Source organism: Penicillium roqueforti, assembly GCF_015533775.1.
Source record: "Penicillium roqueforti strain LCP96 04111 chromosome Unknown scaffold_01, whole genome shotgun sequence".
Taxonomy (NCBI): Eukaryota; Fungi; Ascomycota; class Eurotiomycetes; order Eurotiales; family Aspergillaceae; genus Penicillium; species Penicillium roqueforti.
In genome coordinates, this window is record NW_024067565.1 from 3,063,392 (window position 1) to 3,082,728 (window position 19,337).

Genomic DNA, 19,337 nt, shown 5'->3' on the forward strand with positions numbered 1-19,337 from the left:
CAAAAACAAACACAGACCCCAAGGTTTGCGAAAAACGAAGGAAGAAAAAAAAAACCAATCAATCTGGGCGAGAACGCTCGTACCATGCAACGCGCTGCACCACGCTAAAGAGGACAATCATAGAGAAGAGAAGTGAAGAGGGGAAGTGAAGAAGAGAAGCGAAGGGAAGTAAAGAAGAGGAGGAAAATATGAAGCGTGCCTACCCTAGACCCAGAAGGGAAAAAGGTAAGTTTCATCAGAATAACTTGAGAGCGATGTGCTGGCCTAGTCCCTGACAACCCAGAACTATAATACGAGTCGAGCCAATTAACCCAGATCATTAAGAAAAATGAGACAACGTGATCCACTGCTCTTATCATGCATGACAGCCCGGTTTTATCGTCGTTCATGCGGTTCCCAATGGATCGGTTCAAAGTCGGAATTCTGGAAATGGGCTTGGTTGTACGGGGAACTAAGAGAAAAGTTAGTATTAGTAATGAATGTGGACCTGAAAGTGAAACTTACTTTTTGAAAGGTGGCGTGACTGGCAACGATCGGCTGAGATTCGGCTTCATCACCAACGGGTTCAGGCGGATCTGCGGGCCGTCTGACGTTCGACTGGGCAATGAAGTCATCGGTGGCGGGGCGGAGGACGGTGGCGCCATATGTGGAGCAGGGGAGACAGGAACCGACGGGATGGGCGCGTGGGTTGGCATAGGCGATTGATACATGTCTTGTTGCGGGGACATGCGGAATGGACTGGCGGGAGTTGGCGAGACAGAAGGCATTGGAGACATGGGACCACCCATCCCGAAAGATGCGTCCTGCATCAGGTTGGGAATGGCCATTAAGCTGGGATTGACGTCGAATCCGAGAGCAGCCTGGTCCCAGGAGGAGTAGTCGGACGTCATCCCGTATTGGAGGTTGACTATGGGTGCCATATTCAAAGTTTCGACCGGGTAAAGGATATCATAATGGCCGCTGTGGATGTTAAACGTGGTCAACACATGCTGCCTAGAGAAACTCACGGTCGGTATAGGAGGCGGATTGTTGCACCACTGGGATTATGAGAGGACAGTTGGTGGGGTGTCACGACGTCGCCTTCACTTCGGTCGAGGTAAAGGATTTCGACTCCAAATCCGGAGCCTTCGATTACACCGTCGATCAGTGCCTGCAGGCCAACTTCGTCGATTTCGGTCTTAACCGGGTCTATCCGCGAGCTGCAGTACTGATTGAGTGACATGGGTAGGAAAGCCTGGTACCGGCTCGGGTTGAGCTTCATCCAGGCACTAGTCAAGATCTGAGAGAATCAGTTTACGTCGGAGGGAAGGGAATGACGCGCATCATCCGAGACATACTCGGAAGTGGGTAATGATAGCATCAGAGCAGTAGCCCTCGTTAAAAGCCTCGACGAGGAAAGACTCGTCCCGGGCGCCATTCTGGATAGCAGCATGGGTGCGGTTGAGGACGTCCTCCGTAGCATCGACAAAGATCTCGTAGATAGAATCCGACAGACCGACCCGTTCCAAAAGCGAAGTAAGAGCCTTCATTCTCTGGATCTCGGTTTCAATACGGAGCGTGTCTCTGAGGGTGAAGAGGGTCTCGAAATAACCAAATGCCACAGCTGTAAGGATTAGCGAAGATACACATGATATCGCATATAACCATACCTCTCCAACCACAATTCCCGTCGCCTTTCATGATCCGGCATTCGGGATGGGTGATAGAAAGCGCCTGGGCAAGTTAGACGAGACATGGTAACGGCTCAACTCAAGCTTACATTCGTCTTTGTAGCTAGAGTAGGATCCGCATTCGAGTAATCCAAGGCGATGCTGTGGCTAGACTGTTTTATTGAGACAAGGGGACCCTGTCGACACGGTATCAGCCAGGGCTGCAGAGGATAGTCGAAACCAATTACCTGGACTTCGGGCTGGTAGTTGTTGGACAGCTTCTGGAAGCGCTCCATCTCGTCGGCGGAGAGCGCATTCATATTGGCGGGGTGAGAGGAGACTGGATGGGAGAAAGCAGTTGACAGTGAAAGCGCTACAGGCGAGAGAAACGACGAGGGAAGGGCGTCCCGGTAAAAATTGACGGGATTCTGCTTTTCCGGGAACGGCTGGTGAATACCGAAATGATTCCAGGTAGGTTTTGATAACATCGCATACGGTGGAGTTGTGCTTATTCGAGTCGAAGAGTGCGCAGTTATGCCAATGTTGTCTGAGGGTGTTAGATGACAGAGAATAAAATAAGAGAGAAAAAAAAAAGTAAGAAAATAAGATGACATACAGCTCGAATGGACATTTCCTTTGGAAGATTCGGGCGAAATACGGCTTCACACTTTTGCCTCGTACGACAGTGTGTCCCAGAATAGCGGATCGGCTTTTACTATCAGAGTCTCAGCATGACGATCAGACGCAAAACATGCAGAGCAGTCATTGATGGGTCGAATGTAATCCACGAGCACCCGGGGGACGAATAGGAAGATACAAGAAGTAAGACGGGACGGGTCAAGGGAAGGTTGTACTACAAGCCGCTAGGACTCCTGTGATGCCAAAGAAGTTTTGTGATGAAGAGCCCAGAAGCGTCCGCTTGGAATATCAATCACATGGGAAATCAGAGTTCCATGATGTCAGGAGGATCATGGGCCAAGAGGCTATAAGCGACCCTCTTCAATGAGGGGGTGCACGAACCACACGAGTGAGTTTTGACAGGGATGGAGCTGAGTTGCCAGAGCGGATATGGATTCCGGGAAATTATAAATGGAGGAGATGGTCCCCAGAATGGAAATAAGGGCGTGTGTATGACACACAATGACAAAAGAAAGAGAGCGATCGGGGGAGTTGCCCACCTTTGAGGGTGCAGATGAGATAATCACGGGGGGGCCACGACCGAGTCCGAAAGATCGCTGGAAGAACGCTGAAAGACGGAAAGAGTAGAGAATCAACCTCTCCAGGCCGAGTTGGAGGAGTTGGAGGAAGAGGAGAGATTTAGGGGGAAGAAGGGAGTTTTTGCGGGGACAGAAGAGAGAGAGAGGAGGATAATTGGTGAATGGCAGTTGGCCAAAACCAAGTCGGCGTGGAATATAAAAAGAAGAAAAATAAAAAGAAGAAAAGAAGAAAAGAGAGAAAACGAAAAGAAAAAAGAAAAGAAAACAATGAAGTAACATGCACCGCCTACAGAAGAGCTGAACAGCTCGCGTAAACGCCCTGGATTTTGGATTTTAATTTATGAAGTTGTACACAAGTTGTACAGAGTTAGGTATACACAAACGTATAGATATAGATACTCGAATAGGAAGAAACACATATCCGTATATCGATATCTTCCCTATCTCAACTACTTCCTACCCTACGCCTCTGCACAACCCTTCTACTATTGAGTATCTTAACTATCAAATCCCTAGTATCACCCCCCACTTATTATCCACCCAATTGCCGCCGGCGTCGGACTAATCGGAGCTCTATCATTCTCCACGGACTCGCCCAACGCATACATAAAACAGATATCAAACATATAAAAGAAATAAAAAACCCAAGCGAAAGGGAAAAAAACGCCAACAAACCCGCCAGGGTAAAAGCAAAAGGCCCCAAAAGCGGGGTTTGCGAAAATCTCCAGGGCTGAGAGCGACGGGGATAATTCGTTGGGCTCGTGATTGGTGCAGCGCCCCGATTTGATGCAACGGCCTTTTGCTTTTCCTTTCTTTTTCTCGTCTCGTTATTTTCGGCGCTGATGGTGGCATTGGCTTTTGTGTTGTGTTGTTTTTCTTTTTTCTTTCTATGTCATCCTATCATTTTACCCGAGTCGGTAGTTGTGTTGGTTGTGCCTTGATTCTTGAACTGCCCATCACCCGACCTGCCCTCGGACATTCTATTCTATTCTATTCCTAAACCTATCCCTCACCCTATTCCTTGATAGGCTATTCGTATTTCTTTGATGTGATTTCAGTTCCTACCGGCCCAGGCGCAGATAGAGCTCATATGCCGGTAGAACCAAATTACATCCAACGTCGGACCCGATCTGGAGAATGAAAGAAATCGGGAACTGCCCGGGACAGAGGCCCCATAGCTGATGCGCATCTATCATGCAATCCTATAGGAGATAAGGAAATGTGTTCACATGTCTTTGGCCGTACGTCGCTTTGCATTTTACCTTTCTTTGTATCGGAGTGTTCTTTTTCCGATTGTAATCTCGCCGGTTTTATCTGATGTATATATATTTCGGGGCACATCCTAGGTTGAGTTAAAGCTTCCTACCTACGGTATACTACCAAGGGATTTAGACTTCAATATACAAGGCAGTATTCTACGGATACCTACTAGTACTACACCTAATACCGACCCTACATACACTATAAAACATACATAAACATAAACAGTTCATCTTATCGTCATTTTAGCGCTGTCAGACCAACTCTAAATAGCGGGGCTGATTCTCAGTCCTCAACCGAACAAAGAAACGGTGAGTTCTTCTCTTTCTGTTTTCCACGCGGCTCAGCCATATATGCACACGTGGAACCAAGGGCGCTTAGAGACCAACCGCTGGAAAAAGCCTAGAACAGCCATTTGGTAGGCATCTTGCCTCGCCCGTCCTTGCGTGCACGGGGCGCCGTGGGTCGCATACCCTCGTCTCCAAGACTCGATTGGAAAATCGACCCTTGGGAGGGTTCGTTCGCCCGCAGCCCCTCACCGTTGAGTGTTGTTTGCCAGAGGGTGCGCAGCGCGGAGCTCCACTCTCCCACAGCTCGCAGCCGCTCCACGTCACTCGCACTCTCCACTACCACCGTCCCATTATCCTGGTCAATCTTGGCGTTGAGCTTTTTGTCCAGGATGAGGAAACTGAGAATGTCCAGCACCTCGGGCACGGAGACCTTGATGTGTTTGGAGATAAATTGCAGCGAAAACCGCGTGTAAGGCGCAATCAATTTGAGGACCGCCTTGGTGCGCATGTTGCGGCTCACCTCGTCGATGTTCTCCGCAATGAAGGGATCGGCCAGGACGTCGGGATTCTTGCTCAGCACGTCCTCGTATGCATGGATGTCGTCTCTTTGGAAGGCGTCCACCAGGTCGGTCATCGCGGAAATCCGGGGGTCATTCTTGTATGGCTTGGTCTCCTGCGAATCGAACGGGTTGATGTCGGACTTCATCAGCATGGTCGTCAAGACAAGGTATTTGAGAACCTGGATTCGTTGCATAGAACCCGCCTCGTCGTAATTCCGGAACGACTCGAAAAAGTCACTTTGTGCCTCCTTCCAGTTCTCTTCGCTCATGTGCATCTTGCCTCCGCATTCACGGATAATGCCCATGATCTTGGGATGCGGCACGGCCGACCGCACTCGGAGAGCGCGCTCGTACAAGGCCTTTAGTCGTTTGTTATTCTTCGTCTCCGAGGACATCTGGATCTCTAGCGCGTAAAGCTCGAGTAGGTATGTTCCTTTGCTGGTGTCGTCCGACCCGTCCTCTCGTTGACACGCACGGTGTAATTCCCGCATCTTCTTAGCCAGCTGGCCGTATTGCTTGCGCTCCAGCCACAGGCGAGCTAGTTTAATATTTGTCTTCAGCCAAAGCCGCTCGTTGTTTGTGTTTTGGAACGATTCGAGGGTCAGCGAGTAGAACTCCTCCATGCATTGATACGCCTCTGCATTATCGGATCCTTTCTCGATAAAGTCGAGCATATTGTTGATCGATTTCTCCGAGTAGTTTCGTGTAACAGCGGATTTGACGTATGTGAGCAGTTCCCGGTAGTGTGCGACGGTCTAAAAGATGGAGTCAGTATCTGGGCAGCTAGATCAGCGAGATGAGCTTACATCGCTGTATCGCCCGAGCTTGAATTCCAGCTTGATAGCCTGCTTTAGACCTTTGAATCCCCTATATCCCATAGTTAGCATTGTTGCGATCAGCCTAGCAGCAGTAATTACCAGTCGCCTTTGTCTTGTTCCATGGGCGCTATGCCTAGGAACTCGTCGACTGCCTCTTCTGGATTGTCGACCTTGATTTGCTTGGCATTGTAGTATTTGTTCTCGATTCCGATATCACCGGAATCGTCGTCGTCGGCGTCTTCATATTCAAAGTCATAACTGTGATTCCGGTCAGCTAGTCTGGTAGGTGAAGTAAACAAGGGACCATACTCCTCATCCGCAGAGTCCTGCATAAAATCATCATCGTCAGACATCCTAGGCGTGTAATAGTTTGAAAACAGCAGAAGGTGGTTAGGATAGAGAGGACAAAGTGGTGGGGTTGGAGTGTTGGAGAAGCTCGGTCGGATAACAGCTGCGAGCTTCCGCCTTGACTATCGTGAGGAGAGCACTGACTTGGAATTGTATTCACGGTGCATTGACTGTATGCGAACAATGTCGATTCAGTGTTTGAATAAACATTGTCCAAAAGGTCTATGCTCATTCAAAGCTAATTTTGAATGGTTTGTTTCTTATTGTTCTACTCCATCGAATCAGCCTATCTACGGAGTACCTACTCCGTACTGATGGTTCAAGTGCCAAACATACATACGCGAGCTATTCTAAGCATACGAGGCGTGGCTGATAACTCAGGCTATTTACAGCAAAAAGGAAATTAAGAGTTCCACCTAGATAGTTGTACTTGTTACCGTCAGGGGCTTGGTATGTGATTTGTAGTCCTACTAGACTCTCTACATGTTGAAAACGAATTGAATGTGAGCTTTAACATAGTAGGAATAGGTCCAAGCCAGGAAAAAAGCAAGAGACCCTAAGCTGTATACAACTTGGTAGTCTTTTAGGTCGATCCCTTCTAGAAGGTAGGAGTATAACGCTCAAGATCTAAAACACTCAGGAACATGCGCAAAGAACCCATACAATGTAGTATGAAACAGTTATAAAAGATCTAGTTAACAGTTAAATCTCAAAATAAAAAATAAACCTCGGTGGACCAGAAGGGGGCTGATGCCATTCGCCGATCCTTCAGCCTTCAGCTCGATGTCATTGACTTAGCCAGTCCTGGAATCTTCCCCCGACAACAACCTCTCTCTTCTACTGTCACCTAATTCTTCCAACTCCTACGCGTACCACCTCACACACCAAACGCACAATACGCGGACGTACTGTCCCATTACCCCCTCATCTCCTTACTTGGAGTCTCCTGAATCGCTCGGCACCATGCAGCTGTGCGGCCGGCAGAAGGTGGTCCAGCGCAAGATGGTGCTGCTGTTAGTTTTGATCGGAATTTCCCCGCTAATTATTGGCGACTGGTCTGACATTATTCCAGAGGCGATGGTGCCTGCGGCAAGACATCGGCGCTGAATGTGTTCACTCGTGGGTGCGCAATCTCCCCCTCACCCGTCCCCGATGATGACAGCAATGCTAATGGACTTTGACAATTAGCTTCTTCCCGACGGTCTAGTAAGAAATCCTACTTCTTCGGAGCATACTTTAATGCAGGTTACTGATTCTGGTTATTGTCTGTGCTCAGCGAGCCTACAGTCTTCGGTATGCGCGCATTCCCCCGGAGTTGAATCTCCTGAACCTGCAGTGCTAACCTCGGAGGAATACAGAAAACTACGTCCATGGTACATAATAACCTCACTCTACTCCTCTGACCACGATCCCAGAAACTCACATGCCCTAGATATCTTCGTCGACAACATACATGTGGAGCTCTCGCTATGGGATACCGCCGGCCAAGAGGAGTTCGATCGACTGCGTGCGCTGTCCTACGAGGACACACACGTGCTCATGCTCTGCTTCAGCGTACGACAATTCCCCCTGTATATCCCCGCATATAACCTAACATGTTCCGATGACTAGGTCGACAGCCCTGACTCCTTCGAGAACGTGGCGTCGAAGTGGATCGCCGAGATCAACGAGAACTGCCCGGGCGTCCCCGTGGTCCTGACCGCACTCAAGTGCGATCTACGCAAGGACGAGGACATGAACGACAACCCCAATACCATCAGTTTCGACCAGGGCCTCGCGAAGGCAAAGGAGATCGGCGCTGTGAAATACCTGGGTGAGTGCTCTTCGATCCATGTATATTCGATCCCCGGCTCACATTCTTTCTAGAGTGCTCTGCGGTCCAGAATCGCGGTATCAGAGAGAGCTTCTACGAGGCTGCCAAGGTTGCTCTTGCTGTTAACGCAGGCAGTGGCTCGTCCTCTGGCTCGTCTTGTGTCATTCTGTGAGGTGATGCATTGCGGTCTGTTTTTGATACGCATGGTATTGCTCTATGTCTGCCATATTGGCCTTCGTTTATTCGCTGGATATCTATCCTGGGAAGGCCTATTTCTTCGCCATCTGTTTCTTTTTTTTCTCGTTTCTCACCACGTTTCTCCGTCTCTCCCGGTTGGGTTTGTTGATTCCCCCATGCATTAGGTGTTCTGAGCTTGCTTTCGACTTTTTTTTTTCTTCTCCGGGCAGACTATGTCTGCTCCATTCAGACCTCATAGATATCGGTCTATGTTGATTGCATGATTGCATAGCTCTGGATCTCCCTGTTCCGAGCATTTCAGCGAGGTGGTTTTTTGGCTCTCAATTACGATACACAAATGTAATTTTTCTTAGATTTTGCAGACTTGGTACTTTGTTTTCTACAGCCGAGCTATCAAACAGCATCGCACGCCCAAGCAACAGAAACATAACCCTACCAACCCAAGCCCGCATCATCCAAGCATAGGATCTTAGGATAAGCCCTATACTAGCCGGGTATCGTTCATCAAATCCTCCTCCGTAACCCTATAAACCTCATCAATCCCCTCCCCCAGCGAATTCCCAGCAAAATCCGCATTAACCCGCCCAACAAACTTCTCCACAAACGCATCAGCAACATCCCCGATCTCCAATCCCGAAACCCCCACCCCCTGCAGACTAGTCGCCTCCCTGCCCTCCAGGCCACAAGCGACAATCTGCTTAAAGAACCACATCGGCTCATCGGTAACATTCAGCCCGACGCCAAAGCTGCTAATATTGCGCCGCAGATGCACCCCCACAGCCGTGATCTTCCTCGGCTGCTCATCCGATCCTGACCCCGATCCCGGTCCAGGCTTCACCCACACGCCCGGGTCTTCCGTCGTAAACCCATCCACCCCGTAGCTCTTCAGTAGGTCGATGACGCTGTTCTCTAACACACGGATGTGGCACCGCGGCGTGAGGCCCAGTCGCTTGAGGTCCAGGATCGTGTATGCGACCATCTGGCCCGGCCCGTGGTAGGTTGTCTGTCCGCCGCGCAGGGTCGGGTGGTACTCTGCCTTTGCGGGATGCGTGCCGTGCGGGATGAAGAGGGAGCGGATGGGTTCTAGCGGTGCGGGGAGGGAGAAGTTGGGGTCTGTTGGGGAGGGCGGGCGTGTGTTTGAGGGTGGGAGGTCGCGGCGGCCGGTGGTGTAGACGGGGTTTGGGGTGAAGGTGATGATTGTTGGGTCTGGGGGCGGGGGTGGCGTTTTGGATAGGGTGGTGCTTGGGTTGCTCAGCTCTTGGGAGGATATTGAGCCTGGGGAGGTGAGCTTTTTGTGTGCGAGGAGCCGGGTTGTGAGGGCTTGTTGGAGGTGCGAGACGCGGCTGAAGGGCGTTGTGTGGGGGAGGTGGAGGTGTGCGAGTCTCATTTTGGTGGTTTTGGTGGTGAGATGTGGTGAGGTTTTCGGTATATAAGGATCGGGTTTCTCAGCGCATTGTAGGTTGGAGAAGAGTTTGCGTTTTCCACGGAGTACGAGGCCGGTTGTTGCGGAGAAGCTGTGAGCTCGCTCCGATAAGGTTTGATAAGTTCACATGCCAATGGCCTCTATATTCTCTACTATTTCGTATCGACAGCTATTTGTGTTGATACCACTTCTGTGTGCCTACTCTAACTGCAAGCCCAAGCCATTTGTTAAGCTAACAATTTTAGACCAATCAGCGCAAAGGTAATCATACATTGGCGTAGAATGGTCTAAATCTAACAGCCAAATGGTACCATGTACTCGAGTTTGGCAAGAGTAGTGCTAATGCGGTAGGATTCATAAGTCCATTGCTATACACTCATCATTCATCCAAACGGAAATTAGAGTCCAAACTATGAAGATGCCACGCCATTGACCAGCTCAGAGTTTTGCTCAGCAGGAAGCAGAGCCCAGTCGCGCACGCCACCCTTCCAATCCGCGATGCGACCCTCGGTAACTCTTACAGTAACGAGTCGCACATCAGTGTCAATGGAAACGCTAGGCCGTCTCGCGCTAGGATCCTGTTGCTGCTGCTGCTGGCCGAAGAGATTGATCTCCTCCTCCTCGAAAGTATTATTCTCCAAATGACGAGCCTTACACCACGCTTCCTCCTCCGAGCCGGGCTCCAAGAACCGCGCCTCGCCCGTAATGGTAGTCGAGATGCTGGACAGCGCGCTAGTGTTCAGGTTAAGCAGCAGGCTGGCAAGGGAGGAGCGGGTAGCGGCGGGTGGTGGAGAGCCGTCACGGTCACCTTGCGTCGGGGCCCGGGTAGGGGGGCGATGCGACACCCAGTCGTGGACCAGCAATGAGACTCGCGGATTGGACAGCAAGTGGTTTGTTTTCCGCGATGCGGGGTTTGTGGTCATGATGATGGTGGGGTGGGGGTCGTATGGGGTCGAGGGGAGATAGGTGTAGGACATCAGTGAGATGTGGGGTGTTTTATCATCGCATGTTGCCAGGTGCAGCTTGATTGGGCGATATGAGGTTAGCTTGAGGGGTTATATGTTGAACGGTGTTATACTTACGAAGCGGGAGTTCTTAAGGCACGAGACGACCTCGGATGGCAATGAGGTAGCGACATGGGGATGAGTGGTGGTGGCAGACGCCTCATAAGACAGCGGGGGGTTGAGTGATTCGGCCATGTTAAGAGATTTGAGAACCAAAAACGGTAATCGTGAAGTTAGAGCCTCGGGAGAAGATCGAGATCTGCCCACCGGGCGGTGTGCTTAGGCACTGTTTGGCCAACAACGTCATCACTTCACGCCTGTGGATTTCCAACTTCCAGGCAGCTTGCAGGTTACGCTCCGATTTACGGATATTGGTTATTCTGTGCTTATCATTGGGCACAGCAGAGAGCACTAGGCCAGTGTACACAGAGCAGTGTACAATCAGTGTACAACATACACTGATTAGGTGTGCAATAGCGTGGAGACACTAGACAACGTCATAGCGGCAGATATATTGGATCTTATTGTTGTATGATATTACGCTCGAGTACAAGAAAACGACTGTCCACAGCTCTGTAATACTCATAATAAGTGGCGATGTGCGGAGTACAGTATGAGTACGCTATCCATGTACAGATCCCTGCAGAAGTCCAATAGTATCGAGTACATCTCGCCAATGTCATCATTACCCACATTTAGCGCGAGATCAGCTGTAAACCGAGCCAAGTGGTACCAACGCCCCTCGTCACGATTACTCCCCTACCGAAAACTTGGGGAAGCTCCCTCCCCGCACATAAGCTGCAACCATTTGAAGTCAACGACTCAACAGCATTGCGATTGACTCGGTGATTCACATTGTAATCAATTCGCAGCAACTGGGACAGGTTAATTCTATAGATATTCAGCTAATATTCCCTGGCTCTCATTACTGGTACTGGACATTTCCATACTCTCCGATCCGAAAGGTACTCCGTACACATCCACCCGATCATCGCCCCCTTCTTCAACTCCTCTCCCTGCAACTCCAGCCTGATCCCTGCACTTACCTCTCCACTCTTCTATCCCCCCTCTTTACTTTGTTTCTCCATATCTCCCACCCTAAACCTCTTCTCCCAGCTCCCTCTATATTGTACCTAGCTTATTGCCAACGTCGGATTCATTGTCGAGCTCTCTTCTATTGTTCTTTCCACATACCATCATGTTGGCTCCACGCGCAGCCCGCTCAGCGCGATCCGTGACTTCCCTCTTGCGACCCTTCAGCTCATCAGCTGTGGCCTATCGTTCTCCCTCTATTCGAGATATTACAGCCCAGTCGACTGAGGAGTACCTCAGACGGCAGAAGGAGTTCCGCGAGAACTTAGAACAGGCTCGTTTGAGAAGAGAAAAGCAAGAGAGTCAGTCTGTCAATGCTTCTGCTTCTGCTTCTTCCCCCCTCCGTGAGTACGCTCCCACTGCTCCGCAAGTGAGCAATGCGAGCAGTCAAGATAGTGACCGCCCTACTTTCGATGCTGCCACGCCACTTGATCACAAAGGCCTAGGCTCACTCTCAACGCACCGCTATCTAGGGGATGACCAGCACCACGAAGGTCTGGCTAAACGTGGCCCTTTGTCCTCGCTCATCTACGGCACCAAAGAGGGCCAGCATTTTGACAAGGATATGGAACGCTCCTTCTCGGAGGTCCTAGCCCGCGGCAAATACGTTCATTCTATCGTGATGCACGACGTGAAGCCCGACAAGGTCGATGAATATGTGGATCTGGTGGGCCAGTGGTACCCTCGCATGGCACGAACCGAGGAGAACCGTGTCAACCTGGTGGGCAGCTGGCGGACGCAAGTGGGCGACAATGATACCTTTGGTAAATCACGATCAAATAAGCCAACCGTTCTGTGCGCTGACTCTTTCCTTGCTTAATTAGTCCACATCTGGGAATACCAACGCTACGAAGGCTACCACGACTCTCTTCACAGCATCTCGGAACACCCAGAGTTCCGCGAATTTGATGGCAAACTCAAGAGCCTGATTAAGAGCAAGAAGACTTCATTGATGCAGGAGTTCTCGTTCTGGCCCACGAGCCCGCCTCGCCGCCTCGGTGGACTGTTTGAGCTTCGGTCATACACACTGCACCCGGGCAATCTTCTGGAGTGGGAGACACACTGGCGCCGTGGCCTGAAAGCCCGTCGCGAAGTGATGGAAGGTGTAGGCGCATGGTTCGTGCAAATCGGCGAATTAAACACGGTTCACCACCTGTGGCAGTTTGCCAACTTAGAGGAGCGCAAGATCTGCCGCGAGCAGTCGTGGAGCGTCCAAGGCTGGGCCGAAACGGTTCACAAGACTGTTCCCTTGATCCAGACCATGAGGAGTCGCATTCTTGTCCCCATGCCCTGGAGCCCTGTCGGCTAAATTGAAAAAGCTGAAACGTTTCCTTTGGCCTATTCCTTGGATCTTGGCGTCCAGGAATCTTCATTGTTTGAATGAGCCGAATTCTGCGAGGTGTATTTCCCGAGATTGGTCCTACCTCATACCCTTATTTATCTACCGTCGGGATGCATGTATAGGGAACTAGGCCCTTTGCATCCCATATGTGCTGTGACCTAGGCATTAAGCGTCGAATCCATTAGTCAAGCATCAAACCTCTTTCTTAACTATCAGTTAGACCCCTTTCTCCCCGTATTATTTGAGCACGGATCTCACTCTCAGTCCTGAGCAAAGGCCCTCGGATAACCCCACTTTTGTTCCTGTCAACACTTGAGGCCTTTCATTGGCAACGCTTGGGACCCTTAGGCAGATATGTTGGTTGAATATCGACCTACGCGTCGATTCCGAGCCGACAAGAACCGAGGGAATAAGTTTGTAGTCAAATCCAGCGTATATCCATCTCGAAACTAATTTAAGGCCTCATCACTTCTCTCCGCCGGCAGAAAAAAAAAGTCAACAAAATACCCAAGTGGCCTCTTTCTCTCTTCAACGCCGATCTTTAATATCAAGCCTCCATAGACCCCTGTCTACGGCTGTTCCTCCCTAACGGAGACCTTTTTTTCTTCCTTTCTTCATCCTCTCTTTCTTCCCTTTGTTTCCATTACCCTTTCCCGGCGATACCTTCTCCGATTTCCTTCATTATCACCTCTCGGCCCTAAACGTGCGTCTACGACTCTCAAAATTGCCTGAACAGCACGTATTGGCAGGCACCGACAACTCCACCAAATATATGCCTCGAGGTCCGAACCGAGTACCCAGAAAATAGATATCCGCGCGTTCACCGACGCGCAAGACAACCGAAACAATGGTGTACATCCGGCAACATGAATTGGCGAATCTGAAGAACTACAAATATGCTGGAGTCGACCACTCGCCTGTCAGCCGGTTGATTCTCAAGCCGTTCTACAACAAATTCGTGATTCGTTGCTTCCCAATGGGGATGGCGTGAGTATTTCCCTCTCCTTACTTTTCCCCGGACTATGCATGCATGGATTATAGATCCTCTGGAGGCCTTTTTTTGAATACCGAGACGAACTATACGCAACGCAACATGGAACATGGCTGACTTTATTCTTCTTTCTGCGCGTCTACAGACCCAATGCCGTAAGTCTTGCCCATGAGACATTGTTACAATTGCCACGTATAAGAAAAATATCCTAATCTCGCTCGCTTCGGTAGATCACCCTCACCGGCTTCATGTTTGTGGTAATTAATTTCGTCACCGTCATGTGGTACAACCCGAACTTGGATACGGACTGCCCGCCCTGGGTCTATGCCAGTTGTGCGATTGGCTTGTTCCTGTACCAGACTTTCGATGCCGTAGATGGCATGCAGGCGTATGTCTACACTTATCCTGACAGTTGAGGTGCTTTAGATACTGACTGCGTTTAGACGGAGAACCAGACAGAGTGGCCCGCTTGGCGAACTCTTTGATCACAGTGAGTTACTGAATATAGTACACAAAAGGCCAAGTTCATGGATTGCTAATTACTTGTTTCTACGTTACTAGGTGTCGATGCATGCAACACCGGTCTCAGCGTCTTGGTCTTCGCTTCGGCAATGAACATGGGCCAGTCCTGGATGACCTTTATCGCTCTATTCGGATGTAAGCCCAGCCCTGCCCTGCCCTTCCACGCATAAATAGTCTCTGACAATCGTAGCAACAATCACCTTCTATGTTCAGACATGGGATGAATACTACACGCAAATCCTTACCTTGGGCGTGATCTCTGGCCCCGTTGAGGGAATCCTCACACTTTGCACCGTCTACCTATTCACCGCTTACATGGGTGGCGGTAGTTTCTGGCACCAGTCCATGCTGGAGACCATCGGCGTGCCGAAGCCTAGCTTCCTCTCAAGCCAGGTGTACAACATGCCGTTCACGCAGTGGTACCTTGTGTATGGCTCCGTTGTGCTCTGCTTCGCCATCGGCTCGAGTATCATGCACGTCATGAAGGTGCGTCGCGAGCGAGGCCAGGACCCCTTCACGCCGCTGTACGGCCTCCTGCCCTTGGTGGCCATCTGGAGTCCCATTTTTGCCTACCTATACCTGCAGCCGATGATTTTGGAGAACTACACCATCCCCTTCGGATTGTTTGTGAGTCTCGTCAATGCCTACTCTGTTGGCCGCATTATCATCGGCCACCTCACTCAGACGAGTTTCCCCTACCAAAACGTCCTGCTGTACCCGCTCGCTCTGGGTGTTTTGGACAGCGCGGGTGCGCTGTTCGGCTTGTGGTCCGCCCCTGTGCTTGGGTATGGTGTTGGGCAGGTGGCATTCGTGTTCGGGTTATTGGGACTGGCTGTCGGTATATACGGTAGCTTCGTGGTATGTTTCCTTCATGTTTCCCCTCCGCGCGACAATTTGCTGATCTTGATTTTCTTCCAGTTCGACATCATCACCACGATATGCGACTATGTCGATATCTGGTGCCTCACGATCAAGTACCCCTTCGTCGAGGAGACCGAGCGCAAGACCGGTTTGTCGAAGAAGACCAAATAAAGGGATGTGGCGCGATTGGCGGCGCAGTCGTGAGTGTTTCATGGGCTTGTGGAGAATGCCAGTTCAGTCTCTTTCGCCACAGGCGAAACAGCTCAATTGAGGAGGAGTCGGGTATCCGGATTGAGAAGCGCGTTGGACAAATGATGCCTGGCTGATGACTTTTCCAGTACATACTTTAGTTTCCCTTCGGCACAGAGAAGTAGCTTGGAGTGGCGTTATAGCGATAGAATATGAGAGTTGTAATATTGCCGTTCATTTCGAGATTGTTGTAGAAGAAAGTCGAAGCACCTGACTGCCTGCCGCAGCGAGTCCATGTCTCCACTCGAACCAGCGATTGCGCGCGTGCTTACCTCAGTAGCTTACCTCATCAGTCTTTCATTGGTGGAAAGTTCGCCGCCTTCCCGAATAAGGACAAGCGAGGGCACAAAGCGGCACAAAGCCCTACCTCCACCCAAACCGGTCCAAATCCCTTCAGACTTCTCTTAGAAGACCACCTCATCCGCATCACACAAGGCCATCGCCATCAGCGCCATTTAATCAACTATCTCGCTGATCGACTTTCACTCGTCAAGATGGTAAGCCCATTTTCGCCCTTTTCCGCTCGGTCCCTGTTCGATGCGATACCCACGGACATGGAAGACCCATACGGATTGTCGATTCGAAAAATTCAACGTCCACCAACGCTAACATGTTGTCCTCGATAGGTTCTCGCGGTCGATCTCCTCAACCCCACCCCCCAGGCCGAGGCCCGTAAGCACAAGCTTAAGGTATGAACCAACCGACCCCCGAAAGAAACACGAAAGAAGAAGTGAAAATATCAACCCGACGAGGGGCGAAACCTGGATATTCGACCTGGACCTGGACCTCCGATGCTCACCATGGAGCAAATGGGAAAGGCACCGAACGACAGGATGATAATGGAATTCTTCTGGGAAATGGATATGGAATCCAATGTTGGATGAACAATGATGGCTGATTATTGAACTTCTCTCGCCTACAGACCCTTGTGCCCTCGCCCCGCTCCTTCTTCATGGACGTCAAGTGCCCCGGTTGCTTCACCATCACTACCGTCTTCTCGCACGCCCAGACCGTCGTCATCTGCGCCGGCTGCTCGACCGTCCTCTGCCAGCCCACAGGTGGTAAGGCCCGTCTGACCGAGGGCTGCTCTTTCCGCCGCAAGTAAACGAGAAACGAATGAAAAACTTTTTTTTCTTGTTATGTTCCGGTTGAAACGTCAAAGAGAGAATTAGCATGGAGAGAAATTAGGATGAAAATACCAAGACCCGGGGTTGACCTCTTACCTTTTTTTTGATCGTCTCGGCTTCGGTTTTCGGTGTTTCGGGAAGAGAGTTGCTATTCTGGCCCAGTTCCATATACTGGGCTTTCTCTCTTTCTCTCTTCCTACCGGGCTTCAAAATGTCACATACCAAACAACCTTTTTTTCAATATCACCCTTCCCCTACCGAACCACACGGACATTTTTCTTAACTGTTTTTTCGACTGGTGTTGGGTTGTGGGGGGATGCGATTGGCATATGATGTGATATGGCTCTTTTTCCATATTATATCAGTGTACTGGATCCCCTCTTGAAGAAGACAAAATTTGAATGTGGCCTTTTGGGCTCATTTCTCATCCTATTTCCACCCATTGCTTGTTCTTTCTTTTGCATTTCACGGTGATGATTAAAATCTCAGCGTTGAATTCTTGTTTTCTTTGCGCGTTATGACAGATAGAAGATGGAGTGCCCCGACCCTGTCAATGACCCCCACAAAAGCATTCAAAAAAAAAGCAACTAGCATTCTGCTAAGGGAGTTCCGGATATCTGGCACAAAAAGGCACCTTGCTTGACTTTGTGCTCTGTTTTATGTTCTGATTTTCTGCTTTCTTGTGTTTGGTATATTAAATGTATCTGCGACTACTGTATATCGGGTTCTACACCTCTATCATGAGTTGTACCTCACATGGCTGCCAATTGTAGATGGTATAGTTGTAGCTTAAACTGCCAGACATTGTATACCGTTGTACGGAGTAGTTGTACCATATGATATCCAATAGCCTCTACGCCGCGACTAAGGTGGCCTGTAGACTAAACGAGAGTTCTAATACAGATAGTAGCTGTATCCTCCTTAGGATGTAGTTATTGTTGCCCCTCAGGATGACTGCGGGTCCCGGGTGTTCCCCACCTTGCACTGCGCTTGTCTGCTTTGGTGTAGGTTTCAAAGTGACGAGAACGAATTTATACTATACTTTGTTGTCTTGCCTGATACTCTATCTTTTTCGACTATGCATTTTGGCTAAACTTTGTGGAATCTATACCACCTCAGGAATGTATATGTTATGGGTGAGAATCCCTGTCAAGAATCGTCTGCGAATAGTTTGATTTCTTGAAAAACGACTCGGGAAAAGATATAAACACTTATTTACATACATATTATATCGAAGAACCACAGACGAAACTTCATGAAATTGCACTTCAAGGAATTGACATATTGCCCTGAAGCCAATGTCGCTCCTTCCTCTGTGACAGATGTAAATAAAGAAGGCAAACAATGTAAACTGGAAGGTGCGAGGGAGGGTTTCGCCCTTGAGGAAGGCACCGTTTGTTGAGGGTATAAAAGGGTCCCTCCCCCCATTTCTCTTCTTCTCTTCTCCTTCTTCTCCTCCCCATCTCTCTGGCCACCATCTCATCGTAACCCCCCCCCTAGACAGCGTGACAGAGGGTACCGTAGCACATGCTGCTTCACCTACCACAGGGATCATAAAATTACCATTGTTATGAGATCCATGTAGGTCTGCATCAGATATCAAACCTGGCGTTCTCGTGGACGTTCCTGAAGTCGTGGCTCTCATTGCCATTTGACAAGTCCCACGGAATACATGAGGGGTGTAAATCTTCGTAGCCGACTTGAAATCCTAGACTTAGTCTCTCCGCATACTCTAATGTCTTGTTTATATCACAGAATCGTTCGCGCTGAGGTCCTCGAAGACGGTTCTAACACGACACGATCCATCTTGCATGCGCAACCAAAGGCACCCTCTTTTCCTCTGTGCATATTAGAAGAGCAATACTAAAGCTTAAGAGACTGAACCTCTAGTTTGAACCAAGGTTGTATGTACATATGGATATGTCATGATACGTTTCTGTTTGTATCAGAAGCCCCTGGACAAGAGTTGCCAGTAATGAAGAGAAGATAGAAAATGAAGAACAAGTACAGTAAAGCCCAGCCTAGCTCGTCATGATCTCCCCATCCCCTTGGATGGATATATAGAATTAAATAAAAGACTGAGCTTTGAACTCTTACTGAATCAAAATGAGCGCCTTGGCCTTGATCTCGGGGCCAAAATCAACAGGGTTGGAGGGGTCGCCGCCGGTCAGCATGGCCAGCTTTCCAGTAGTGTCGTTGACGAGTGTATTAGCAAACATATTGCGGCCACCAATCTCATCTACAGCTACCTTGGCAGCGTTGTCACCTGCAGCGTACTTGTTGGGGTCAACAGCCTGCAGCCGGTTGTGGCTGTTGCGGACAAAATCGTACAAGAAGTAGATAGTTGGGTGCCGGTTAGGGGGATTGCACTGGGGGTGGGCTTCAAATGCACTGTTCAACTTGTTAGCAACATATACTACTATATTTCTGCGTGGTGGGGTTGTAGGGGGGGGAACATGCTCAAGTAGAGCCTGCATCTTGGCATTCATGTCTTGAATATTGATAGTATCAGACATGACGGCGGGTTGTATATGGTATTTGTCAGAATGGAAGGTAGAATTGAGACCTGAATC

At 49.7% G+C, this 19,337-nt stretch overlaps 9 protein-coding genes across 9 annotated transcripts; 4 read left to right on the plus strand and 5 right to left on the minus strand.

Moving 5' to 3' along the window:
- Positions 1 to 375: 375 nt before the first annotated feature.
- LCP9604111_179 (OTU family ubiquitin thioesterase) lies at positions 376 to 1,969 on the minus strand (the record flags this gene model as incomplete). Its single annotated transcript, XM_039068494.1, has 7 exons — positions 376 to 451; positions 505 to 960; positions 1,008 to 1,279; positions 1,338 to 1,603; positions 1,650 to 1,713; positions 1,760 to 1,846; positions 1,898 to 1,969. 7 exons carry the CDS (start codon positions 1,967 to 1,969, stop codon positions 376 to 378), a joined length of 1,293 nt encoding a protein of 430 aa, XP_038932727.1.
- Positions 1,970 to 4,528: 2,559 nt separating this feature from the next.
- Positions 4,529 to 6,147, minus strand: LCP9604111_181 (uncharacterized protein; the record flags this gene model as incomplete). Its single annotated transcript, XM_039068496.1, has 4 exons — positions 4,529 to 5,731; positions 5,783 to 5,843; positions 5,894 to 6,052; positions 6,104 to 6,147. The coding sequence occupies 4 exons, from the start codon at positions 6,145 to 6,147 to the stop codon at positions 4,529 to 4,531; spliced, it is 1,467 nt and encodes a 488-aa protein (XP_038932729.1).
- Positions 6,148 to 7,105: 958 nt separating this feature from the next.
- On the plus strand, positions 7,106 to 8,127 carry rho3 (Rho family GTPase RHO3; the record flags this gene model as incomplete). Its single annotated transcript, XM_039068497.1, has 8 exons — positions 7,106 to 7,155; positions 7,215 to 7,265; positions 7,331 to 7,348; positions 7,419 to 7,435; positions 7,501 to 7,515; positions 7,575 to 7,696; positions 7,754 to 7,955; positions 8,009 to 8,127. The coding sequence occupies 8 exons, from the start codon at positions 7,106 to 7,108 to the stop codon at positions 8,125 to 8,127; spliced, it is 594 nt and encodes a 197-aa protein (XP_038932730.1).
- A 507-nt stretch (positions 8,128 to 8,634) lies between these two features.
- Positions 8,635 to 9,540, minus strand: LCP9604111_183 (lipoyl(octanoyl) transferase LIP2; the record flags this gene model as incomplete). Its single annotated transcript, XM_039068498.1, has 1 exon — positions 8,635 to 9,540. One exon carries the CDS (start codon positions 9,538 to 9,540, stop codon positions 8,635 to 8,637), a length of 906 nt encoding a protein of 301 aa, XP_038932731.1.
- A 446-nt stretch (positions 9,541 to 9,986) lies between these two features.
- On the minus strand, positions 9,987 to 10,775 carry LCP9604111_184 (pyridoxamine 5'-phosphate oxidase family protein; the record flags this gene model as incomplete). The annotated part of the gene is made up of 2 exons (XM_039068499.1): positions 9,987 to 10,598; positions 10,659 to 10,775. 2 exons carry the CDS (start codon positions 10,773 to 10,775, stop codon positions 9,987 to 9,989), a joined length of 729 nt encoding a protein of 242 aa, XP_038932732.1.
- A 1,003-nt stretch (positions 10,776 to 11,778) lies between these two features.
- LCP9604111_185 (NIPSNAP family protein) lies at positions 11,779 to 12,981 on the plus strand (the record flags this gene model as incomplete). Its single annotated transcript, XM_039068500.1, has 3 exons — positions 11,779 to 11,974; positions 12,146 to 12,436; positions 12,497 to 12,981. The coding sequence occupies 3 exons, from the start codon at positions 11,779 to 11,781 to the stop codon at positions 12,979 to 12,981; spliced, it is 972 nt and encodes a 323-aa protein (XP_038932733.1).
- Positions 12,982 to 13,861: 880 nt separating this feature from the next.
- Positions 13,862 to 15,559, plus strand: LCP9604111_186 (aminoalcoholphosphotransferase; the record flags this gene model as incomplete). The annotated part of the gene is made up of 7 exons (XM_039068501.1): positions 13,862 to 14,001; positions 14,151 to 14,160; positions 14,236 to 14,393; positions 14,449 to 14,495; positions 14,567 to 14,662; positions 14,718 to 15,385; positions 15,446 to 15,559. 7 exons carry the CDS (start codon positions 13,862 to 13,864, stop codon positions 15,557 to 15,559), a joined length of 1,233 nt encoding a protein of 410 aa, XP_038932734.1.
- Positions 15,560 to 16,131: 572 nt separating this feature from the next.
- On the plus strand, positions 16,132 to 16,742 carry LCP9604111_187 (40S ribosomal protein eS27; the record flags this gene model as incomplete). Its single annotated transcript, XM_039068502.1, has 3 exons — positions 16,132 to 16,134; positions 16,264 to 16,326; positions 16,560 to 16,742. 3 exons carry the CDS (start codon positions 16,132 to 16,134, stop codon positions 16,740 to 16,742), a joined length of 249 nt encoding a protein of 82 aa, XP_038932735.1.
- A 2,115-nt stretch (positions 16,743 to 18,857) lies between these two features.
- On the minus strand, positions 18,858 to 19,280 carry LCP9604111_188 (uncharacterized protein; the record flags this gene model as incomplete). The annotated part of the gene is made up of 2 exons (XM_039068503.1): positions 18,858 to 19,155; positions 19,225 to 19,280. The coding sequence occupies 2 exons, from the start codon at positions 19,278 to 19,280 to the stop codon at positions 18,858 to 18,860; spliced, it is 354 nt and encodes a 117-aa protein (XP_038932736.1).
- Positions 19,281 to 19,337: the final 57 nt, after the last annotated feature.